The sequence below is a fragment of the Dasypus novemcinctus genome, chromosome 16 (assembly GCF_030445035.2).
Source record: "Dasypus novemcinctus isolate mDasNov1 chromosome 16, mDasNov1.1.hap2, whole genome shotgun sequence".
NCBI lineage: Eukaryota > Metazoa > Chordata > Mammalia > Cingulata > Dasypodidae > Dasypus > Dasypus novemcinctus.
In genome coordinates, this window is record NC_080688.1 from 35,985,467 (window position 1) to 36,012,323 (window position 26,857).

Genomic DNA, 26,857 nt, shown 5'->3' on the forward strand with positions numbered 1-26,857 from the left:
TTGGTGCAAGGTGAGTTAGGAAAGGACGCACTAAGGAGGAAATTTCTAAGGTATGTATTTTTTTTAACTTTGAAATAATTTCAAACTTATAGGGCAGTTGCAAAAATAATATAAAACCCATACAGGGAATTCCAACACACCCCCACCCAAGTACATCAACTTTTAAATTTTGCCACACTTTCCCTATCATAGATTCTATCTATCCACCTGCCTATCCACCCCCCCCCCCCCACACCTGCCCATCTAGCCATCTATTTTCTAAACATTTGAGAGGAGGTTGTTTATACCATGTTCCCAGAACACTTACTATGCCTGTGCGTATTTCCTAAGAACAAGGGCATTCACTTATGTAATGAATAAGGTTTGGAAGGAAGTCAATTGGTGGAGAGGGAAGAGTATTTAGTAGAGACTGGGAAGGGAGGCGGAGGAGCGCCTGCACCTGCAGCGCTGCCCCCTGGGCCCTTGTGCTCTTCCGTACTCCTTCCAGCCTTTGCTCTGATGTTGCCGCCTGAAGCCTTCCCCAGCCACCCTGTTTAAAATCGCAGTCAACCACCTCTCCCACGTGCCCTTTGCCCACCCCTTGCTTGCTTCTTCTCTGTAGTGTTTATCACCTTCTAAAATACCTCCTGGAGTATAAACTCCATATGGACAGAGATTTTTGTCTGTTTTGCTCACCATTATACATAGTCCCTGATCCATAGTAGGTGCTCAGTACTTCTTTTTTTCAATTTTTAAAAAAGATTTATTTATTTATTTCTCCCCCCCCCCCCCCCCACCCTTGTCTGTTCTCTGTGTCCATTTGCTGCGTGTTCTCCTTTGTCCGCTTCTGTTGTTGTCAGTGGCACGGGAATCTGGGTTTTTTTTTGTTGCGTCATCTTGTTGTGTCAGCTCTCCATGTGTGCAGCACCATTCCTGGGCAGGCTGCACTTTCTTTCGCGCTGGGTGGCTCTCCTTACGGGGCGCACTCCTTGCGCGTGGGGCTCCCCCACGCGGGGGACACCCCTGCGTGGCACGGCAGTCCTTGCGTGCATCAGCACTGCACATGGGCCAGCTCCACACGGGTCAAGGAGGCCTGGGGTTTGAACCGCGGACCTCCCATGTGGTAGACGGACGCCCTAACCACTGGGCCAAGTCTGCTTCCCCTTCTTTTTTTTTTTAATAAGTAACAAAAAAAAGGCAGCTCAACAAGTTAATGGAAGCATTACTCCTAAAAAGTTCTGCCCAGGCACTTTTATTTCATCTAATTCCAATTACTAACTCACTAGTTCCTCTAGTGTTCAGAAAGATACACAATGAACACAGATTAAATGACATAGTCAGGGTCTCCTTATTAATAATAATTTTAAAAGACCAAGAAAAAGGCTTAATCATATTCATATCTCACAAAACCTAACTCCATATTCTTGTTTTGTTGTCTTTTGTGGGTTTTTAATCTTTAGCATTAATATAGTACCAACTTTGCTTTTGCTACAAAAACATGACAATATTGTTAACTATAGTCCATACATTATATTCATTATATTTTCCCACAAAGTAAGTGCTCAGTATTTATATCTTGAATAATAAGTGAATAAATGGGCTGTAGCAAGAAAGAAGCATGGTACAGTGGGCAGTGTTTGGGAGTCTAAATTCTGGCCGGGAATTAGGAAACCTGAGTCCGAGAGCCAGTCCTGGAACCTGGGATGGGGCAGTGGGGCTCCTCGCTGGTAAAACAAACATTGGCCTAGGTGACAGCTGACGCTCCTCCTGGCCATGCTTCTAAGAACATGTGTGAGCAGAGGGTGCTAGCTGGTGAGCATCTTGGAATCCACTTTAAGACTTTTGGAGCTGTTAGCATGGCAATGGGTGAACACTCTGGATTTCTGAACCATGGGGTCAAGGTATTATTTGTAAAAATTGTTTTTGCTGATCTATTCCCAGTAGATTTTAAAAAGGAATGTGTGTGGGGGGGGGAGGCTAGAGATAAATTAATTTTTATCACCAATTAATAAGCCCTTCTTTCACTTATTTCCTTTCCACTTATTTATCTCACCCAACTTCTGCAGACTTGAACCACTGGCAGTTGTTTGGGTCATAGATGAATGAGCCAGTGAAGACTGGTTTTTGAGACTCCTGTTTTAGGATACAAGAGCTTCAAGAGAAAACTCAAGAGGGACAACCAACCTGTTTTGGTTTCAGGCGTAACTGAGCAAGGCCCCTGAGGGTCCAGTAGTTTGCCTTGAAATTATAACGTTTCTCTTCCCAGCCCACCCCACTCCAAAATGCCATCCCTATTGGGAGATGATTCCCCTAAGAGCCAGCAAACTTTTAAACAATCCTGACTTCTCACAGAGATAATGGGTACTTATTTAGACTGGAATAAACTGCTGCTTAAATATGTCACCATAGAATAATAAGAGAGAAATTACAGCCCATAGCAGCCTCAGGCCTGAAATATTAACTTAGCAGGAACTAAATTTTATTGCTCATTTCTGAGAAAAGCTTGACTCTCAAAGTTTGAAAGGATGCTTTGGCTTCCCTTTATTTTGACAGACCTCTTCTTAAATTACAAGCCTACCCTGTCCCCTCTCTGCAGCTTATCTTCTTTGGCATCCTTAATCTTGCTTTTTTTTTGTTTTGTTTTTTAACTTCTGGAATAAATAAGGTGGGAGAAGCAATGTGTCCTAGATATGGATTCAGCCATTCACTGGCTTGGTTCCTCTACCTTTGTACCCCCCACTTTCCTTATCTATAAAATTAGAATCATAATCCCTCCCTTGCAGCTATATCAGGGGATTAGAAATAACAAGGAGGGGTATCTGGCACATATTAGGCCCATGCAACTGCAGCTATGCCCAGCAATTCCTCTTGCTTTCATAGCAACAGCAAACTCTCACCTGCAAAGCAAATGTATAGTGGCCTCTCTCCAAATGCCTGAGAAGTTCAAGAGTCCAGTTCAATTAGACAACAGACTTTAATGACCCAAGCCAGAGCTTCATGAGTTCTTTGGATTGAAATACTCAATGGCTTAATCAGAGAAGGACATTGTTTGGTGTTGGCAGTTAGTGAAGTAGCCAGGGTTGTGGAAATGTGTCATCAGGATTGTTCACAGTTCACTCTGTGCCCATGGAATAAAATGAAATAGGGGAAGTGGACTTGGCCCAATGGATTGGGCATCCGCCTACCACATGGGAGGTCTGCAGTTCAAACCTTGGGCCTCCTTGACCCGTGTGGAGCTGGCCCATGCACAGTGCTCATGCGCTCAAGGAGTGCCCTGCCATGCAGGGGTGTTCCCCGCGTGGGGGAGCCCCATGTACAAGGAGTGTGCCCCGTAAGGGGAGCCGCCCAGCGCGAAAGGAAGTGCAGCCTGCCCAGGAATGGCACCGCACACACGGAGAGCTGACGCAACAAGATGATGCAACAAAAAGAAATACAGATTTCCGGTGCCGCTGATAGGGATAGAAGCGGTCACAGAAGAACACAGAGAGCAGACAACTGTGGGGAGAAGGGGAGAGAAATTTTTTTTTAAAATCTTTTAAAAAAATGAAATAGGAGCAGAGCCAAGAGGCAGAGGGCCAGCTAGGAGAGTCAAATGCAAAAGATGTGATGGTTGAGCTGCACAATAAGTGAGGATTCCTCTTCTCAGAATTTAAAGCATTTCTTATTATAAAAACCACAAAGAGAAAATAATGGCATTCTTTTGAGACACTATGTATTTTGGCAGACACTATATATCTAACTTTTCCTTGCAACATTTTTTAGTAGGCAGGGTATAAATTATATATTTTAAACAAATAATACATATTCTTTTTCTCCCCCCTAAACATTAAAACCAAATCAGAACTGACAGCCTTTTCATGAACAAATTTTAAGGAAAAACTATACCCTTGGTAAGTGCACAGAATACTAATATAAATTGAGATTGAATGCTAAAGAGTTCAGATTCTCATAAAACTCTTCTATCGATTTTTCCTGATTTGAATGCATCTTTATGAATACAGAGATGCTGTGAAGCTTTGTTTGTTTTGCACAGAAAATTGTTTCATTTCTAATTCTTGTCCTCCTTCTATTTTCATAGTCTAAGAAACTTGGCACAATGAAATGGGCAATGCTGGGATTTGTATTTTGGGGAACTAAAATCACTCACTAATTTAAAAAATTACTAACAAAATTCATAGCCATCATTTAGTAAACAGCCTTTACAAAAGGAAAAGCTAATTATTTGTGGGATAAAATGTTTATGTTTTTAATTTTATTCTCATGATATTACATAACATTCACGTGAGTAACCAGGATTTTAACTCTTACTGTTTTGTTGCTTTTGAGGGCATTTTAATTATAGGAATTTATTCGAATCATCAGTTTTACTGTTAGAGCCAAATCATTCTCATGGGCTTATGGGAATATATACCACCAGGCAGTAGATTAATAACTATGAAAAAACCACTTGAAGAGGTCACTGCAAAACTCAGATCAGAACTTGCGGCTTTTGGATTTTGCAATCTACCCGCTTTTTTGAAGCTTCTCTTTGGTAACATGATCTTCATGGCAAAGCCACAGAGCTAGACACTTGTGACAATTAAGCCCAGAAGTGCCCCCTCCCACTCACCCCCAGAACCAGCTCCACCTAACGAGAAAGAGGATCCATTAGCCTGAATGGGTTCTAACAGCCAAGCCCTCCTCTGGTGGTAGACACGGCAGAAAAATAGGATAGTGAAGGAGACTTTTTCCTCCAAAAAAAGATTGGCAGAACAGTTGGATTGGAGCCTGGCCCACAGCACTTGGGAGGGCTCTTTATGGAGAGCCACAGCAGAAAGGAATTCTCTTTGCTGGTGAATTCTTCTGGCCCTTTGCGCTGTCATTCCTGTAGCACTTCAATTATCCCCCTCCCGCCCCAGCCAGCTAACCGCCCCCTGATCTGCAGCCCCACAGCCTCTCCACTCTTCTTACTTTGAACTTGTGTTGTTGGAAACACAGCCACATGGGGAATTTTTAGTTTGGGCACCGGGGACCAAATTGTCAGCCTTTTCTGAATGCCCGTGGAATACTCAAGGAGTTAACCAGAATGATTCTGGCTTCACTTGGCCCTCCCGTACTTCTTCAAATAACAAAGACCTGGACACTGGAAAATACATAGACAATGCGAGCCAAGAATCTGAGTTCAGTGGGAGAGAGCTCAAGAAGGGGAACCAATGGCAAGGCCTGGAGCCCTCAGGCACTTTTTGCTTAAGGCCTGCTGAATTACAAATGTGCTCTGTGGGCCAAGTTTTGTGATAAGCCAGATCTCTGGGTGGTAAGGGGAACGACTGCTTCGCTTCCTGAACTAGAAACTCTTATCCACAGTTCTCTGCAGATGAGTTCCCTCTACCTTCCTTCCCCCCTGAGAACAGAGTCCCCAGTCTCTGGAAAGTAATGCTAAGAAAACAAACACTACAAAGGCTGGTAACAGGGGGATGTCTCCCTCGAATGTTTTTTGTGACCATCTAGGTTCAAGGAGGAGGGGTCCCCAGCTACGAGAGCCAGCAGGGTCTCTTTGTAGTAGGCATCAGTATGTTTGGCCAGATGTCCTCCCAGCAGAGGGCAGAGAGGGAAAGAGAAAACAGGCTCTTATTAAACATAAGTCTCGGGAGGGAGAAAAAACAAGTCAGAGAAAGTGTGTCCAGTGGAAAGGGAGGCCAGGCGGTGCCATCTGATATTGATTAAATGCTGATACAGTCAGCAGTGGGAAATGCACATCGGGAGGAAGTGACCTTTGGAATGTGAACCAGGGACAGCGTTGGGGGGGGGGGGGGTGGATCCATACTCATAGCAGAGGCACGAGCTGTCCAGTGGCCAACCGAGGCCCAGCATTCATGACAGGGACAGAGGGAAAGCCCCCCCTGCCCTGCAGGTCGACACACCTGGCTTCTGAGCTGCCTCATTTCCCCGGACCTCACTTGGCCCATCGGTAACATACTGAGGCTTGGCCCATGGGAGGCTGCCTTCTCACCCCCAGATTCTGTTATCTACCATAATCCCATCTCAGACCAGATCTTCTTTTTTTGTTTGTCTTTTTTTTGTTGTTTATTTCTCTCCCCTCCCCTCCCCCGTTGTCTGCTCTCTCTGTCCATTCGCTGTGTGTTCTTCTGCGCTCACTTTCATTATCCAGCAGCACTGGGAAACTGCGTCTCTTTTTATTGTGTCATCTTGCTGCATCAGCTCTCCGTGTGCGCAGCGCCACTCCTGGGTGGGCTGCGCTTTTTTCACGTGGGGCGCCTCTCCTTGCAGGGTGCACTCCTTGCGCTTGGGTCTCCCCTACGCAGGGGCAGCCCTGCATGGCACAGCACTCCTTGCATGTGGCAGCACTGCATGTGGGCCAGCTCCACACAGGTCAGGAGGCCCTGGGAATCGAACCCTGGACCCTCCTCCATATGGTAGACAGACACTTTATTAGTTGAGCCACATTTTCTTCCCCTGAGGCTTCTTCTAAGAGAAGCTACAAAATCACCCTAGAGAGGGGTAGAGAGCTCACCCACTGTAGTCGTAAAACCCCCAACCAACCATAAACGTGCCATCCAGTCTTCCCACAGGAGGTCAGCAACCCTACGTCTTTCATGCTTATCACCTGCAGTTGTCATCACAGCAAGTTTATTCTTTCTGAACATGGAATGTGGCATGTTTGTGGATGCACCTTTATGTCCCTCGCTCCCAATCTCAAAAATATTTTAACTCTAACTGGATATGAGGTGTCTTTGCTTCATTTTAAGCTGCCAGATGATAGAGTGCCACTGGGAGCTCCTGGTGTGTGGCTTTGGGTGTGTGGAAATGAGTTTGCATCCTGAAGTCAAGAGCGAACCATCAGAGGTTGATTTGTTTCTTTCCTTTTTTTCCTTTTTAGTAAAGGTCATGATGACAGCAGCATGTTAATATGGGATGAGGCTGGATTCTAGCAGGAGTGGAAGCTTCTGTTGAGGTGAAAAGATCTCACACTGGGATGGTGGCAGTGGAAGTGGAGAGGAAAGGATGACCAGAGAGAGGCATGATGGCGTAGAGGGGAGAGCCTGGACTTTGGAGTCAGAACATCCGGGTTGGACTCTCGGCTGTGGCACACACAGGTTGTCATCTGAGCTCTCTCCACCGTGCCTCCTCACAGGGTCACTGTGTGGATGAGAGATACGTGTGTTGAGTACCTCGCTTAGAACCTGGCATAGTCAGTAGATGGACATCAGTGACCACAGATGATGAGGATCATGGTAAAAGAACATGCAAAAGAAGATGAACAGGGCCTGGTGACTGATTGAATTGGAGAATCAGCGTAAGAGATGGATTCACCATGTCTTTGAGGCTAACAGCCTTAGGGAGTGGGATTGTAGTCCTGTGTAGGTTGGAAGTGGGGTGGAAGTTGGAGATCTGGTTTGGCAGTGCTAGTGCCAAGTTTGGACTTGAGATGTGCTGCTGAGACATACAGGTGGCTGTTAAATAAGTAGAAGAAAGGAAAAGAGTTAAAAAAAGAAATGGGAAAATCATGATGCAGAGAAGCTGGTATACTCTAGGTCTGTTTGATCAGTGAGTAAGCTTTTACAGCCTCACCTTCAAGGAATTTGCTAAACTAAAAGTTGACCCAGCCTGTCTTCTTAAACTCAACACTTTGTTTTAGTTTCTTAGGCTGCTCCAGCAAATACCATGAAATGGGTTGGCTTTCACAGTGGGAATTTGTTAGCTACAATTTTGAGGCCAGGAAAATGTCCAAATCAAGGCAATGCTTTCTTCCCAAAGACCAGCTGCCAGTGATCCTTGACTCTTCTGTCTCATGGCAAGGCAAATGGAGGTGTCTGCTGATCTCACCCTTCTTGTCTTGGTTTTGTTGATTTCGGCTTCTTGCTTCCGTGGCTTTTCTATATATTCATTGACTCCATATATAAAGGACTTGAGTAAGAGGATTAAGACCCATCCTGAATGAGGTGGGTCACACCTTAACTGAAGTAGCCTCATCACAAGGTCATATTTACAATGGGCTCACACCCACAGGAATGGATTAAGTTTAAGAACATGTTTTTCTAGAGTACATACTGCTTCACATCACCATACCTTGATTTTCAGTGTGGCCAACTGATTGGATGGGGCCCACCCACACTGTGGATGGGCATCTCCTTTACTTAAGATGACTTAAGGGAAACGGACTTTGGCCCAGTGGTTAGGGCGTCCGTCTACCATATGGGAGGTCCGCGGTTCAAACCCCGGGCCTCCTTGACCCGTGTGGAGCTGGCCATGCGCAGTGCTGATGCGCGCAAGGAGTGCCGTGCCACGCAAGGGTGTCCCCCGCGTGAGAGCCCCACACGCAAGGAGTGCGCCCGTGAGGAAAGCCGCCCAGCGTGAAAAGAAAGAGCAGCCTGCCCAGGAATGGCGCCGCCCACACTTCCCGTGCCGCTGACGACAACAGAAGCAGACAAAGAAACAAGACGCAGCAAATAGACACCAAGAACAGACAACCAGGGGAGGGGGGGGAAATTAAATAAATAAATAAATCTTTAAAAAAAAAAAGATGACTTAAGGTCACCCGCTTGTATATGCTAATCTGTCTGTGAAATCCTCCACAGTAACATAGGCCAGTTTGACCAAACAAGTGGATGCCATAACCGAGTCACATCGACATAGGAAGTGAACCATTGCAGCCACTGAACCAGAGTCTGCATCTTAACAAGATCCCCAAGTGACTTGTAAGCACATTGAAGGTTGAGAAGCGCTCTCCTAAAGTGTGTTCTCCAGACTCACAGCATCAACCTGACCTGGCAACTTCTTAGAAATCCAAATTCTCAGACCTTTTCCCCAGACCTTTGGAATTAGAAACGCTGGGCTTTAACAAGGCCATCAGGTGACCCTGAGGTACCCCTAAGTTTGAGAACCACAGCCTTAAATCACAAACGAGACAAACTGAACTCTCTCCCCTGTGTCTGCAGCCTGGAACACAAGAGGGATTGGCTGAACCCTGAAAGTTAAATGTGAGTTACTGTTACATGCTGTTTCTCTCATCATCATTTTGGAATAAGCACTGCCGAAGAGCCCTTTTCACTGAAGAAGGGCTCTGTGCGTAAAAGTACAAACCAAAGGAGAGAGACTTTAGCTGTAGCTTAATCCCTGTGGCTTATCCATCAAAAGCCATTGAGCACAGTTATAGGAAACCAGTCCTTCTGTGTGGTTAATCCTTGAGGACACTATATTATAAGGCGCACATCAGGAAACAAGCCAGGAAAACCGGGAAGCTCCTGATAGGCCTTACAATATGATTTTCACATTAAAATGTCCACAGTCTTTGTCTTCTGTATTTCTAATCAGTCAGGTGGAAAGATCTTTCTCATGGATTAGTTTCTGGAGGCACTTGCAGAAGTGATCGTGGTTTCCCATTTAGACTAGATTGTTTTCCATAAAATTGAACTCTAAGCAGTAAAAACTTACCTCCTCTCATCAAAAATGTCTGGTTTTTCTATCTGTTTCATAGTTGTTATTCAAACCACTGTGATAATTTAAAGGTTAATATCTGTTTTCCGTATATATGTAACATGCAAAAATGGTTATATGCTGAGATTTTAATTAAAAATTACCTGTATTTTCTGCTGTAGGGACATGACGTGATATGTACAGGTACATGTGAAGTACATACCAGTGGCATGCTGGTAAACCACCTCTCCGGGATAAACAAAAAAGGCATGATTTGTAGTGTTTGTCAATTTCCATTGTGTAACTATTCCTTCCAGGGCCCTATTTCACACAAGCCAATAAAAAGTAGCTCCAGCACACCTCTGAAACAAATATCAAGGGATAAGTCACTTTGGGAAAGGGGTGGGATGTGCAAAGTGCTATCGGCCCATTATTGGTTGAAACCAGCAGATTCACATGTTTTAAATCTTTGTCATTTAGAGGTTTTTACTGAAATTGTCACTGTAATGATCATAATGGAATTTGATCTGAAACTCTTACTCTGTGAGACAAAGTTACATACTATTTTAAAGTGAACTGAAGACAGTGATAACAGTAATACTTAAATTACTTGCATTGCTAAAGTGATGAGTATGCTTAATTTTAAAATACTACACATAGCATAATAAGGCATATGTAAGAATTATTCCTAGTCATGATATTTGAATCAAAATACAAAAAAGATACTTTTGAAATGATGTTATTGCTTATTATTATTAAAATTTGTCTTCTTCTTTTACAGGTATTCAGGAAGGAACACAGTGTACCAAATGTAAGAATAACTGGGCGCTGAAGTTTTCTATCATATTATTATACATTCTGTGTGCCTTGCTAACAATCACAGTAGCCATTTTGGGATACAAAGGTGAGTACTCTCTCATTTTTCCCTTCCAAATAGCAAGTTGCCCTTGATTAATCAAAGCATGAAAAATTGTATCTTTGCACATATGATTTATTTCCATAATATAACTCAGTGCAAAACTTATCAACATCATAAACTCCATCTCTGCGTCCTGAGCCTCTCATAGCTGTGGGCTCTGAACGGGTACAAGCAGTCATTCTTTCGACTCATTTCAACAGTGACGATAGTACTCTGCAATGCTTTTTCCTACCTATTTCTGGATTCTCGCTCTTCTTCCACCTTGCTTCGTCTTGTCTTCTAAAAGGGGCCCTATGGAAACCCTGGACTCAGCACACGGGAAAACTGTATTGACAGAAGATAAGCAAAACAAGATCTCCAGAGATAGGACTTTTTTTTTTTAAGATTTATTTGTATTTACTTCTCTCCTCTTCCCCCTGGTTGTCAGCTCTCTTTGTCCATTCACTGTATGTTCTTCTGCGTCCACTTGCGTTATCCGACGTGCTGGGAAACTGCGTCTCTTTTTTTGCATCATCTTGCTGTGTCAGCTCTCCGTGTGTGCGGTGCCACTCCTGGGCAGGCTGCATTTTTTTCACATGGGGTGGCTTTCCTTACGGGGCGCACTCCTTGCACCTGGGGCACCACTACACGGGGACACCCCTGCGTGGCATGGCACTCCTTGCATGTGGCAGCACTGCGTATGGACCAGCTCCCCACACAGGTCAGGAGGCCTTGGGGATCGAACCCTGGAACTCCATATGGTGGACAGATGCTCTATCAGTTGAGCCATGTCCTCTTCCCAGATAGGACTTTCTTCACCCAGGCACTGGCCAGCTAGTTCCCTGCTTACTCTTCACATTTACTATAGTCACTCTTGTTTATTTAGCTCCATAAACATATTGTCCTGTAGAAATTAAACACAGGGACAACACAGCCACCTCAATTGTACTTTATAGGACGTTACAGACATTCTGTCAACTTGTCTGGTTTAAGGTAAGTGGAAGATTTTTGCCTCAATCCTCCATTTTTATGTCCAAAATTTCCTCCTACTCCCCACACCCATTCCAGACATCACAGGTAGAAGATGTCAGAGCCACAAACTACATGAACCCCTTTATATAAAATAGTCATGAAAACCTTCTTGTCAAAGCCACGTGACAGACACGTTTGCCTGGTTTCAGCACAGAGGCAAACGTAGATTCTCCTGACGTAATCCTTCTCTCAGCAGCCACCTCAGCTATCTTCCCCCAGAACCAACGGCTTAAGAGGAATTCTGCACATTCTTTCCTCTGTTGCATGGCACAGAGATTTGACCAAGGAAGAGAAGGACTCAAAGTGACTTCTCTCCAACACACAATTCCTCCCACCTGCGTCCCTGCATCCACTTAGCCAGTGTTTAGTGACTTCCTAAGAAAACGTGTACTGTATTGAAACAAGAAAGGGCTTTGGAGCCCAACGGTTGAAGTACAGTCCTTGATTCCGCCACTTGTAGTACAATTGTGAATACTTAGACATCACGCCAGGTCCCTACATGGGTATGAATCATAACCTTGCTGAGTTTCTGATTGCTTTTATCTGAAAAGTGGAAATAACAAATCTGCTTTTCAAGGTAATTGAGATGAGCAGAGATACTGTAATTGAACCACCTGTCGTTGAACCACCTGGCCTGTAGTCAGTCTAGTAGATAGTGGTTGGATTTCTCTCTTTCTCTCTTCCTTCATCATAACTGCATTTATACAGCTCTAGCCATTAGAATGACAAAACATGTTAAAACCATTCTCAGCATAGTCAAGGCTTTTTAGTCTCACCTCTAAGGCTATCTACATGGAAAATTATAGGCAATTGAAATTTGGAAAATTACCAGGTAGGTCATTTTATCCATTTGTGACGAGTTAATCTAACCTAGGGTCTCTTACGTTTCTTAGCTGAAGTGACAAAAAGAGTAAGTGATTAAGTAAGGCTATTAAATCATGACGGGGGCTGGGCAGAGGATTGGTGAGAACCTAGTTAGGAAAAGAAAAATGTTATTTATTCCAGGTAATTCTGATTGGCTTTCTTCCTTTGCTAAGTTATTTAGGTCATTACTCACTTCTCCAATGACTTTTTCTAGTGAGTTGTTATAAAGGAAAAGTTTGAGATCAAATAACTATTAACAAGGATCTTTAGGGCTCAGTGCTGTGAGTTATCATGAAAGTAAACATTTATTACTAAAAGATGGACAAGAGTTATTTGAAGTCTTTTGAATAAATACCACGGTATGATATTTTTAAATTTTTATCTCTGCTACAAAAGATCTAGGATTGTTATACCTTCAGAATTATACAGAAAGATCCAATGGAGAGGGCTGTGGTTTGTTCTTTTTGTTGTTTTTTCCATTCTTTATTTGTTTTTTTTAAACAAATCTATTTTATTCATACATATTAATAAAGCATACAATTCATCCTTTGTTTTTTTAATTTTTTTAATATTTATTTATTTATTTCTCTTCCCTCCCCCCTACCCTGGTTGTCTGTTCTCTGTATCTATTTGCTGCGTCTTCTTTGTCCACTTCTGTTGTTGTGAGTGGCACGGGAATCTGTGTTTCTTTTTGTTGCGTCATCTTGTTGTGTCAGCTCTCCGTGTGGGTGGCGCCATTCCTGGGCAGGCTGCACTTTCTTTCGCACTGGGCGGCTCTCCTTATGGGGCGCACTCCTTGCACGTGGGGCGCCCCTACGCGGGGGACACCCCTGCATGGCAGGGCACTCCTTGCGCACATCAGCACTGCGCATGGGCCAGCTGCACACGAGTCAAGGAGGCCCCAGGTTTGAACCGCAGACCTCCCAAGTGGTAGATGGACACCTTAACCACTGGGCCAAATCCACTTCCCTATATTTGTTTTTAAAGTACAAGTATTTCCTCCATTTCTGTGACGTTGGAACGTCCTTTAGCTCTGACTGGTTTTGCATGCACTGGTCCCTTGCCTGGAGCACCTTTTCTCTGCTTTCCTCCTTGCCTTTCATGTCTCTCTTAGCCACATGTCCTGCAGGAAGTCCTTGAAAGCTGAGTGAGGGGTCCTCCTTTTTTGTCCCCATAGCACCCTTTATTTCCTCCTAACCCCTGTCACACTGTGTCATTGCGACCAGTGGGCTTGTCTGTCTCAGCCACCAAGCTCTAAGAGACTTATTTATTATGTCTCTCACCGGCACCTGGCCTCATAGTACTTAAAAAGTGTCCATGAAGTTTATTGAATGAATCCTGGGAGAATAGATGAATGGAGGAATTGAGGGTTAAGGCTAGCAAGGCAATCTTAGGGCGCTGCTGCCCCTCAAAGCCCTCCCTAGAAATTTAAAATCCTGGGGACTGGTTTGGCCTGCTCCAAGGAGTAATCTCACCAGGATGGAGGGGAGAAGAGATTGAGGGAGCAAACACAAATGAAGGCAAGACAACAGTTGTACCTCTCTTCTTCCTTCAGTGCCCCCATCCGTCAAGCCTCTGCTGACAAAAAGAAGATAAAACAGTGTATAATTTTTGGTTTCCAAGCACAGTCTTCCTGGACTAAGATGTTGATATTTCCCAGATGTGTTTTTCCTTTACTTGTACAGTGATCCTCCTTTCTTGCTGATAAGATGCTGGAGACCCAGAATTGTATGAGGCGGAAAGATAAGAGCCATTTCTCCTTTCACATATTTCCCTTTGAAGTCTAGAGAAGCTTTCTCCATAAAAAAGTAAAAGAATATTCAGTGAAGGAAGTGCAATAACGTGATGCTCTGAAGGAGAAGTTGAAAGGAGATGAAATAGAAACTTTGTTATCAGAGTTGGCAGTCAACCCCATACTGTTTTCCGCAAAAATGTTCTTTACTTCTCCTTTTATGTCACTCACACAGCTACAAGTTAGGATATTCTAAGTTCCTTCTAGAGAATTTGCTGAACAAGCCATAGAATTGCTTAGTCACCCAGACAGGATCTCTGCAGAAAGTCTGTTTTTGGCCAATTACAGTTCTGTGCATCCTCTGCCATGGTCTTTTCGTCATTAGTCAGTGGCGCTCCTGTGGCAGAAGTCGTCTCTTAAGTTCAGTGGCTTGTGTTTCCTCCAGAGTATTCCCTGAACAAGAAAATTCCTGTTCAGTTTTCCCACCTATCAGGCATCCTTCATAAGGTAATAAGGATAAACAAAAAAGACGGAAATCTGAATCTTTCTCAGTAAGAACCCCTTTAATTCAGCATCCCTAGACGCAGAATGCTTACAGTACTGCTAAGCTCTGCCGAAGTATCAATTGCGGTTCAATAAGTAGGCTTCTGGAGTGTCTTTCAAATCACACTCGAGCTCTTATTAGAATCCACCAGGATAACATGTAATAACCAGGTCTGGGATTTTAGGAGGTTCTTTTTTTTTTTTTTTTTTTTTTTTTGGTAATAAAGCCTCAAATAGATTTCAAGGCAGAAATGCTTTTATTGAATTCCAGAGAATATAACTGGTATTACTGGGAAGTTCCAGGTGCAAATGTGGGCCTGTGTTTATCCACCAGTATCATCATCATGCTGCTGCAAATGCCTGGGAGCACAGGGTAGGAGCTCTGTGCTCACTGTTGTTCCCTGTGCCCAGGGGAGGGGTGTGTCTTTGTCTCCTCAAAGCCGCACACTCAACCATATACACGAGGATACTCAGGAAACATCTGATGAGAACTTTAAAAAGAAAATAAAGAAGACATAATCCCTTCCCTCAAGGGAATTTTATTGGAAGAAACCATACATAGAAGAAAGAATTACTATATGAGAGCACATGTGGTGTTGGGAGATAGCATGGGTTTTGGAGTTACTCTCTTGGCCTGGTAACCCAGCTTAGTCACTCACAAACTGTGTGATTCTGGACAGGTTACTGAACATCTCTGAGCCTTAATTTCATCTGTAAAATCGGAGTTGTAAAGATTAACTGCAGGGATGGTGTAATGTACCTTGCAAGGAATAGGGTACTCAATAAATAGAGGCTGTTATCATTCAAATACAGGTTCTGGTGATGTAGTATGGAATCAGATCATCAAGGAAGGCTTCGTGTGGTGGGGAGGTAAGACTCAGAGTGGACTTTAAGGATCGGTGGAAGAGAAGGCTAGTGGTCTAGACCAGGGAAGATACCAAAGTGCTGTTATAGAAAGGGTATTGCCAGATTATCCTAGAAAATTATACTTCAGGTACTTGAAGAGAGACAGCTTTTCAGGTATATTACCTGCAACACTCAAGAAACAGCTCCCAATACAGAGGTAACCCTTCTGTGTTCACGTTTGTTTCCCTCACCTGAAAAGAATGGTCTACAAACTGAGCCTACATTTATAGACTGGGAGTTTCTAAGGTATGATAAGCTGCTTCTGCCACTATTTTCCTGACTGAGAATTGGTGCTAATAAAGTAAGGACCAAAAAAAAATGCTGTGTGCTTTTACAATGTGGGTCTGGCTCTTAGTTAGTCTACTATTTATAGATAGCAGGCAGGCAGCCCTTTTTGCAGCCCTGGAGTGTGCGGCTTTATACCAAGAACCAATTGTTAAACACTGATCCACGTGCCCCCGTGAATGTGACTGGTTCATTAGAGCTTGTGGGCAGGGCATAGCATGTGAAAAAGTTAACATGTTTTTAAACTTCAGAATGAATAGTTATTCCTGTCACTCAATGCAGATCTGAATTATCTGTCCATGGCAGTTCTGTGTGTTTTTTTTTTTAATTAAAATGGAAGAAGAGTTAGGCTGGAAAATGACTGATGGTCATCATTTTTAGAGATTTCTTTGGCTTCCAGGAAAGAAGGGCAAGACTTAGATCCTGTGTGTGGTTTGAAGACAGACTGAGGCAGATGTTTTGATTTGAAAATCAGAACTGAACCTAAACTTGTAAACACTTCACACACACACACACATATATTTTAACTTAGATTTGCTAAAGTACAGGTGAAACATTTTGTTTTCCAGAGTTTTCAGGGATTTAGGGTGTCCATGACTATCAAACCACCCTGTGATGGAGATTATTATAACTATATGTCCGTGTCTATGTAGTAATTTTAAAAAATAATTATTCATCTCAGTTGCCAGTGCTCAGGCTTCCCTGGGTTGGTTGGTTTGTATGTTTGTTTGCATAGTCTCTAGCTCAGCTAACTTTTCACAGGCCTCGGCAGGCAGATTTTCATTTATTAATTTAATTATTAAACAAATATTTGTTGAACACCTACTAAGTGCTACACAGTGAGCTAAGAGCTGGGGATAAAACTATGAATTTAAATTTTCCTGTCCTAAGGGGTCATATAGTCTTATGGGGTAAACAGATAAACAAGCTTGATAACATAGTGTAAAAAGTCCCTAAAATAAGGGACTGATTACTTGCTTAGACAATTCTGTGAAGTTGCATCTTAGCAAGTATTTCCCACAGGAAATGACGAACTGAGTCTTAAAGATCAAGTAGGACTTAGCTTGGAAAAGAGGCCAGGGAGGAATATTTAGATGGAGAGAAGAACACATGGAAAGACTAAGAGGAGAAAAGGCATTTGGTGCATTACTCATATTTCATTGCAGCTAAATCTTAAAAGTTTGAGGGAGCATGTACTAAGCTTCTCCAGGGAAGGTGCCAGAACCCACTTTGGGTCATGAAAGCATGTGGGAAGTTCCTTCTTCCTAATAGGAGCCAGGAGAAGCTTCTCACACAATCACAAATGGGTCAAACACTTGGTGAATAAAATAAACTCGATCCACTGGCTGACTGTTAATATACAAAGCATCATCATCCTAAAAAAAAAATCATTATTTAAAAAAAAAACTGTTGGTGCCAGGAAGGACAGTCAGACTTGGTCCCAAGCTGCTAGAGGTTGGATCTCACAGGAATCATACTTGGATAAATGCACAGTTAAGAGACATTGGAGAAAGATGAACTTGAATTTATGATCCTAGAGAACTACTGCCTCCTGAGGGCGAATAAGAGCAGAAGCTTTTATGTAACACTACATCCACTAACTTGCCCTGTCATGGTACAATCAAGTAAATGCTAAGAACAACAAATCTTAGTATATCTTGGAGAAACACCACTCAGGTGTTCTTAGAAATTGATAGACTACAAATTCAGCTGCCACTAGGAAAAGCAGATATTCATGGTGGAGCTCGTGACAGAGTGGCAAACACACTTAGTATTTACTCTGAGTCCCTTCCACAGTGACTTTGTGAACAGACATAAGCCAGGTGCTCTTTACCATGGAATCGTCTTCCACGGTAGTCCCACCTGCCAGGAATGCTAGGGAGGCTGATGAGTGACCCATTTTATAAATGATCACCATAGTCTAGGCCTCCATCTGTGGAAGTTAATAGGAAGAATACAGATTGAAGCCTTCTCTAGTACATTAAAAAAAAAATAGTTTCAGACAATTTTGAAAACATCTAAGGCATTACAGAGTCACAAGAACAGTTAAGACTGTACAGTTTTCAACCAACTAAACTACCACTCTGTCTTGTGGCAAATAAGTCATTTATTTGTCTAAAAGGATGGCTTTTTCCCTGTTCTTATTTCAATTATGTACTATTTGTTTCTGTTTTCCTTTCTGTAATGAAATGTGATCTCTTGTCTTGAAACTGAGAAATAATATATGAGCAGATGTGTGTATTAACCTGTTGTTTTCCAAATTTCAGTCGTAGAGAAAATGGACAATGTTACAGGTGGCATGGAGACATCTCGACAAACCTATGATGATAAACTCACAGCAGTGGAAAGTGACCTGAAAAAATTAGGTAATCTTCAGTGAAAGTAACCCATTAAGCTGAATCCCCTAACTCTACTTAGTATTAATAACCACCTTGCTATATACACACATTCATCCAGAAGAACATTAAATTTTTATATTGTGTGTTGTCTTTCCTCATGATTTAATTCAAAGACTATTAAAGTTAAGGACCAATTTTGGAATTGAATTCCTCCCTAAAAAACTTGAATGTGCCAAGTAAAATCTCAAGATCAGTCCTGATCTAAAAGTACCACAATAGCCTTTATTCAAAGCTATTTTATAAAATGTTCAGTAAATATCTAGTTACAATATTTTAAATTGCATAGAATTGTACAGTATAATACCATATAAAATAAGATTCTGCCCATTTGATTCTTTGATTTTTGAATCTAAAAAGGAAGTTCCTTCTCGACACCTGCTCCCTGAGAAAGGTGTTTACCCAAATTTGTCAGTCCCGGTACTCAGTACCCTTTCCAATTCCCCAGGATCTAGTTTTAATTGATACATAGATTTTACGAATGCAATGCAATCTGCATACACCACACATTTTATATGTGAAACAGAGTGCAGGCCACTTTAGTCTCTTCAGGATCTTTGACCTTACCTGAATGCTTCTCTGTACAGCCATTTTAAGTGACAAACATTTCTTATTCCAGGGGACCAAACTGGGAAGAAAGCTATAAGCACCAACTCAGAACTCTCCACCTTCAGATCAGACATTTTGGATCTTCGTCAACAACTTCGTGAGATTACAGAAAAAGCCACCAAGAACAAAGATACGCTGGAGAAGTTACAGGCGAGTGGGGATGCCCTGGTGGACAGGCAGAGTCAACTGAAAGAAACCTTGGAGAATAACTCTTTCCTCATCACCACTGTCAACAAAACCCTGCAGGCCTACAATGGCTACGTCACTAATCTGCAGCAGGATACCAGCGTGCTCCAGGGCAATCTGCAAAACCAGATGTATTCTCACAATGTGGTCATCATGAACCTCAACAACCTGAACCTGACCCAGGTGCAGCAGAGGAACCTGATCACTAACCTACAGCGGTCTGTGGATGACACAAGCCAGGCAATCCAGCGGATCAAGAACGACTTCCAAAATCTGCAGCAGGTTTTCCTTCAAGCCAAGAAGGACACTGATTGGCTGAAGGAGAAAGTGCAGAGCTTGCAGACGATGGCTGCCAACAACTCTGCCTTGGCCAAAGCCAACAATGACACCCTGGAGGATATGAACAGCCAGCTCAACTCATTCACAGGTCAGATGGACAACATCACCAGTATCTCACAAGCCAACGAGCAGAACCTGAAAGACCTTCAGGATTTACACAAGGATGTGGAAAATAGAACAGCCATCAAGTTCAGCCAACTGGAGGAGCGCTTCCAGCTCTTTGAGACGGATATTGTGAACATCATTAGCAACATCAGTTACACGGCCCACCACCTGCGGACGCTGACCAGCAACCTCAATGACGTCAGGACCACGTGCACGGATACTCTAACCAGACACACGGATGATCTGACCTCCTTAAATAATACACTGGCCAACATCCGTTTGGATTCTGTTTCTCTCAGGATACAACAGGATATGATGAGGTCAAGATTGGACACTGAAGTGGCCAACTTGTCAGTGATTATGGAAGAAATGAAGCTAGTGGACTCCAAGCATGGTCAGCTCATCAAGAATTTTACAATACTACAAGGTAAGTGAAAGTTCTGATTTTAGGTTTGTATTAGTTACCTATTGCTGCATAACAAGTTACCCTAAAACTTGGCCACTTAAGACAGCAAACACTTATTATCTCATAGCTTCTATGAATCAGGCATTCAGGAGTGGCTTAGCTGGACAGTTCTGACTCAGGATCCCTTGTGAGATTGCAGTCAAGTTATCAACTAGGGCTCCAGTCATCTGTAAACATAGCTGGGAGTAGAGGTTTTCTTTCCACAATGGCTCATTCACATGGCTCTCAACAGAAGGCCTCCATTGCTTGTTGGTTGTTGGCAGGAGGCCTCAGTTCCTCACCTTGTGGAATTGCTTGAGTATCCTCACAGCCTAGCAGCTGACCGCCTCCAGAGCAGGTGATTCAAGAGAGAAAACAAGGAAGAAGCCACAGGGCCTCTTACAACCTGGCCTCAGAAATCACACCATCACTCCTGCCATATTCTGTTCTTTAGAAACAAGTCAGTAAGTCCAGTCCACTCTCAAGCGGGGGGAGTTATTGCAGTTGTTAGATTGGTTAAATTAGGAGAATAGTAACCACATACCTGGATTTCACCAAGCCATTCACTTGACAATGGTTCCCTTAAAAGCAAGGTAGAGAAAATGATGCTCAATTACAGAACAGTTGGTAGATTTATTGGCTTAGTTTTCTATGCAGGTATCAAGTTATCACACACTTACCAGTGTAAAACAACACTCACTGATTAATTATCTTAGATTCTGTGCATGAGAAGCTGGGCCTGGTTTAGCCGGGTCCTCAGCTCAGGGTCTCCCCAGATTGCAATCCAGGTGTTAGCGGGACTGCAGCCTCATCAGAGATCCATTTCCAAGTCCCCTCAGGTTACTGGTAGAATTCATCTCCTTGCGGCTGTAAGATTGAGTTCCCTGGTTTCTTTCTGGTTGTCAGCTGGTGACTGCCCTCGGCACACTAGAGGCCATCCGCAGTTCCTTGCCACGTGACCATTTCATGACATGGCAGCTGCTTCTTACTTCACAAGTCAGCTAAGGAGTCTCTATCCAGTAGGCCAGGATGGACTCTTACAGCATGTACCCTCATCAAGGGAGTGACATCCTCTCCCTTTTGCCATATCCTGTTGGGTAGAAGCAAGTCACAGGTTCCAACTACGCTCAAGGAGAAGGGATTCCATAAGGGCAGGAGTCTGTGGGAGTTAGAGTGTTTCCCACATTGGTTGAATGAGCCAATTTAGAGTGGGAGTTAGTGAGCCCCTCTGAGCCTGGGGGCAGATGGCAGGATCCTGTCCTTGGCCCTGTCGTGTGCAGCAGCTTTACCTGTGACAAGGAGGACATGAATGCCCTGGTAACCTAATACTCACGTGACATGAAACTGTGTCTGATAGCTAATATATGATAGAATCATCTAAAATGATCTGGAAAGGCTAGAATAATACAGAGGAGCCAACAACATGAAATAGATAACAAGTATGTGGAAAATCCTGCTCTTGGACTGAAAAGACAAAGAGACAGATTTAGATGGGAGAGCATGTCCTCAAGGAAGTGTGAAGAACAGCAAGGGGTTTAGTTGGCTGGAAGCAGCTAAGTGTGTCCTTGACTATGTAAAAAAAAGGAGGGAGATGATACCTTACTCCATTCAGTATGGCAAGACTACCCCTTGGGGTCATGTTGACTTTTGAGGAGTGCCTTTTCAAGAGCTGCGTTCATAGACTGGCATGCGCATAAGAGTCTGGCTGGGATGAGGGGTCTGGAAACCAGATCCTGGGAGGAGGAAGGGTTGAAGGGCCTTGGGGACTTCTAACTCGCAGGAGAGACTACAAAGCTGGCAGCAAGGCAGCTGCCCCATATATTTAAAAGGATTTGAGCAGCTCCTGAGGGGGAAAACAAGGCTAGTGTGTGGTCATTAAAGGAAGATAAATTTTTGGTTTTATATCATTTTCTTCATAAAAATTGGTGTTGTCTGAAAGTATAAAATGGGAGCCATAAGTCCTGTTTTATCAGCTAATATTCACAGAGGGTGAGTGTACGGTGTGCTTTCAGCAGCCAATCCTATGAAGGAAGGTTTAGAGAGGCTGAAGTAACTTGCTCAAGTTTACACAAACTAAAAGTACCTAAGCAGAATCTGGGGCTCAGCTGTCTGAATGCAAAGCCCATGCCCTTGACTGCATGATATTAACCAAAGCTGGAGGCCGCCCCTCCCCGTATCTGACCACCAAACCCAGGGAAGCCCACGAGGTCTAGGAGGCTGGATTCTGCTCTAAGTGTGATGCAGAGGTGGTATGACCGGATTTACAGGTCTCTCTGCTGGCAGGGAGGATGGGTTACAGGAGAGGTAGAGGGAGGCAGCGGGTCCGGGGAGAGCTTTTGGACCAGTTACGGTGACCTGGAATGGAAAGGCAGCCACTGAGATGAGCAGAGGCTGAGTTCAGGAGGAGTCTGAGAGGCAGACTCAAGAGCCCACGCCTTCCCCTTCTTCACCATGTTTGGTACCCGGGACCCACACTTCCCTCTCCAAAAGGATAGCCAAGAGCCACCTGGGGGGTGTGGGGGATCGACAGGCATTGAACACTGGGGGGTGGAAGAGGGCGTGCTTCTGAGGCCCAGCAACGGGACTTGCTGAAGGATCTGCTGTGGAGAGTGACAGGAAGAGGAAGTGGGAAGGCTCTGTAGGTTTCAGGGGGAGCGTCCAGGTGGAGGCTGGTGCAGACCAGGGAGGTGGACTTGTGCAGTTGGAGATGACTGTCAGGGTTAGGTTTCTGACTCAGTATCCTGAAACACCTCAGAGCTCTGTCTCTGCAGGATATCACCTTTTTCACCCCTTGCATGTGTCCCTGGCCTGGTTGGTAGCTGCTCTGGCCAAGTCACCGTGACCCTTTCCATTTGGTCGATTCCAAGTGCCTCCAGACTGGAAACCCTCCCCACTCTGAGATAATTAGAGACTTGAATGCAAGTGTTCCTTTCCACATTTCTTGATCTCTAGGGCTTTTCTGCTTTTTGTATAGGACAGAGCTCATCCCCGAGGATGAGGAAAAGATAGGATAAATCAGATGGAGCAGGATCAGATGAAAGCTGGTTTATGGTGGGCTGACTGCAAGATTAAAGTACTCTGATGCTTTCTGGGAAATTCCTGTTTTCTCACTCTTAATGACCCCTGATGCTCACCGTGCAGTTCCACCTAAGACAGTTACCTCATCAAAAAGTGAAGTTTAAAAAAGAAAGTGAAGACAATAATGTAGAAACCAGTATTTAAAAGCGTGTCAAATCCTAGCTAGTTACCTCCACATCTATAAACCAAAAACTTTATTTAAGAAAACCATTTTTTGTTACAAATAATATCAAGGTTTTTTTTTAATAATAGATTTTTAAATAAATTTTTTAAGATACATAGATCATACAAACTGTTATATTAAAAAATAGAAGAGGATTCCATATACCCCCACTCCACACACACACACACCCTCCTCCCACATCACCAATGTCTTTCATGTGCACAAACACATAAAGTTGAGCAGATGGGGTTGGCCAAGTCAATACTTGGGTCCAGAAATAGTTTCTGATGACTTTCTGGGCACCCAGCCTGTTAGATATGTCGGCCTCAGGTGCTACCTCCAGCCAGCTCTCATTTATTCAGGCACCTTTTATTGAGTGCCCCAAGCCAGTCACACTGCTAAGCACTCAACTGCCTTCAAGGTAGGGATTCGCCTTCGCCATTTACAGGAGTAGGAGCCAAGTACACACAGAGCCAAAGTACCTTACCCAAGGTCACACAGCTAGTCAGTGGCAGACAAGTGTTGAAAAGCTCAGGTCTGGGGAGAAGATGTGGCTCAAGCGGTTGAGTGCCTGCTTCCCACATGGGACATCTCTGGTTTGGTTCCTGTGTCTCCTAAAAGGACAAACAACAAGCAAACCAAAAAACCAACTCAGGGGAGCTGATGTGGCTCTGTGGTTGAGTGCTGGCTTCCCACATACAAGGTCCCAGGTTCAATCCCCATCCCCTGTACCTCAACACACACACATACACACACACACGCTGGGGTCTTTCCAGTTCCCTAGCCTACCCTTACCAGGCTTCCACCATGTCGCCTGTCCTAATGATGTAAGAGGGACAAGGAACGTGTTTGGGGAGGTTGAACTGGTAGAGGTTGATGAAGGCTTCTCTAAGGGGTTGACACTGAACTGGACCTTGAGAGGCGAGTAGAGAAGCTGAAAGGACAGGGGACAGCGCAGAGTGCACAGGCAGCAGACCTCGGTTCCTCCCACAGCCGACCCAGCCCAATTCCCCAGACAGGACTGCGTGTCTCAGGGCCCTTAAGAGCAGGCATTGGAATTATCCAGGCCATGGTCAGCTGGTGAGAAACAGATGGTTTTAAATATACACTCTTCTGGGGACAATCTGATGGACCTTTCCTGGCTTGTCAGAATCCAATTATTTTTCCAAATGATCATCCAAATAATATCAATTAAATTTCTTTCTAATCCATACATTCCTTTTCACCTCCATGAAGCAGAATGACTTTCATGCAGTAGCGGTTTAATAAACATTTAATTGCGTTCAAAGTGGTAGATTTTTAAATGAGAAGGAAAATGCATCAGGTTATATTCATTTTTTCCTACCATGTCTATCTTCCATCCTTACCACTTGTTCTTAACATCGAGTCTCCAAGATTTGGGATGACAGTAGGAATTAAAGTTATTTCTCTGTTTTCTGTTAAGCACCAGCAGTTTCTTTGGAAAACAAATTTGAAACCTTATCTGCCGCAGTTGGTGAACGCCAGAGGGATTTCAAGTCTTCTGTCCTCTTTGAACTGCTTGTTCAGAGGATTCAGGTTTTCAGGATTCCCACAGTCCCTGGATTCTTTAGAACACAGGGGAAGATTCTGTTGGCCATAAAAGCACAGAGCTGCACAGAGCTCTGTTATTGTCATATTCGGGCTTTTCCGGGGCTGATACTGGCTTTAATAGCAGCACAGGTGTCCTGGCATTTCAGAATCCTCAGCCCAGGAGCCACCCACTCGGCCTGGACATTTAATTAAAATTTCAGCCAGTTTGAAAGCAAACCTCCGCCCACCTGGCCGCCCCGTGTGGGCCCTCACAGGCCATCCATGGGTTGCGTTTCTCTCTTCTCACACTGCCCACACCATTTATCACAATTTTTCAGTTTTAAGATCCTAAGGGTGGCTTTTATGTTATTTCATTTGACTTTAAACTGAACACAGCCACCCAATAAAAGATGCAAGAAAGACCTAAGTGCCTGAGGTCATCCAGAGGCTGAGAAGTGGTATCAGCAGCCCACATCTCTGAGGAAAATAAACGCTTGACTTTAATAATCTTTTTACAAGGCGCCATGGCTGACTTTCAAACTTCCATTTCATTTCAAAAAATGTATTGAAGTACATCATTCATACATGAACATACATAAACAGTAAGTACATAGTAAAAGCTGTGAACTTATAAAACAAACATGCATATCATCATACGGGGCTCCCAGACCTCCCCCCACCACCAACACCTTGCATTGGCGTGAAACGTTAGCAACAAATTATGAAAGACCGTCGTCAAAGTATTACTGTTAACCATTGCATGTACCTCACATTCGGTGTGCTTTCTCCCAAACCACCCTCCCCCCATTATTTGTTGCTGTTGTTTATACACATACAGTTTATCTAAAATACACAGTCAAAGGCATTTGGTGTCATCACAAAGTTCTCAGAGATTCTTTTCTCTTTAAAAAGAAAAAATAGCAAATTTCTAGCCCATCTTAACGAGCAAAGCGCAAGCGCCGCGCCCTTGTCCCCGGGACAGGCAGTACGCATTTTCCCCTGAGCCCAGCATCTAGAGGGAGAGCGCCGCATCCTGCTGTGGCTGTGTGGTGGGCTCGGGCAAGGCTGGGGCAGCAGTCACAGTGTTCTTGCCAGGAATTTATCCACCACCAAGAAGAGTAAAACTTAACAATAGAGAGACCCATACGCCAGTGTAATTGACACAGTGCTTCGTACGGAAAAATTCCGTTTTTATACTAATCCATCTGGAAAATCCATCACAGGTCAAATTTTAGAACTTCATCGAAGGCACACATTTACATCTTTTTCTCCCAGTAGCTATCCCCTTCCTTCACAGGATCTGGAAATCAGCCTCTGCTGGTATTTTGTGTTGACCGTGGGATCCACACCTGATTCCATTCTTAAAATAAACCACGACTTGGATGTGGATTGAGTGGAGAAATTCAAGAACCACTCGCAGGTCAGAGGGAAATAGCTGAACGCCATAAACTACCCTATCCCAGAAATCAATAAGGTTAATGAAAAGCTGTCACCCCAGGGAAGGGAAGTCTTGGGTTCACATTGGGAGAGGAAGAGAATGCTGTGTATCTTTGGAATTCTGTCAGATACCAGAGGAAGGGGTTCTGGAAGAAATGTAGCCCTCCGTCACTTCCATCTGTCAGACCAAAGAGAGGCTCTGAACAGTTGCTCTTCCACGGCCGCAAGCACATTCATTGCCCATAGCGTGCCAGTGGATAGCACGAGCCCCAGATGTAAGTGGTTGAGAAACACTGATGATGAGCAAACTTTGTGAGGAGAACACAGATTAAAGACTTTGTAAACCACTTGAATTACCAACAGATCTTCATTACTTGGTTGTCTAAAGGTTAAACAAAGGACACAAATGAAACTGAAAAATTATTGAATAGTTACTTTTGTTTTTGCTGTTATTCCAAATAAATTAGAGTATTTTTTGTCTTGGGCTATTGTCACTGTTACACTAGATCCTTTCATTATGGGAGAATACACATGCCACCTTCCTCACTGTTAATCTCAGCTACACAAAGGAATTTAAATTATTATTACCTTCACACCCTCCACTTCACACCCACTGGGATGTATTATTAAAAAGAACAACAACAAAAAATAAAACAGTTGAAAAAAGCAAGTGTGGGCGAGGATGTGGGATATAGGAACGCTTGTACCTAGCTGTGGGAATGTAAAATGGTACGACTGATGTGGAAAACAGTTTGGCAGTTCCTCAAAGAGGTAAACTTAGAATTACCCTATAGCCCCATTATTCCACTTCTAGGTATATCCCCAAAGGATTGAAAGCAGAGATTAGAACAGTGTCCTGTTCTATATACCAGTCTATACACCAGTGTCCAAAGTT

At 43.6% G+C, this 26,857-nt stretch overlaps 1 protein-coding gene across 1 annotated transcript in view; it reads left to right on the forward strand.

Moving 5' to 3' along the window:
- Positions 1-26,857, forward strand: part of COLEC12 (collectin subfamily member 12) — a 189,426-nt gene that overhangs the window by 140,654 nt on the left and 21,915 nt on the right. Inside the window, exons 3-5 of the mRNA XM_004447388.5 lie at positions 10,175-10,297; positions 17,921-18,019; positions 18,669-19,715. Coding sequence (XP_004447445.1) covers positions 10,175-10,297; positions 17,921-18,019; positions 18,669-19,715 — 1,269 coding nt within the window. The remainder of the gene's footprint in view (positions 1-10,174; positions 10,298-17,920; positions 18,020-18,668; positions 19,716-26,857) is intronic.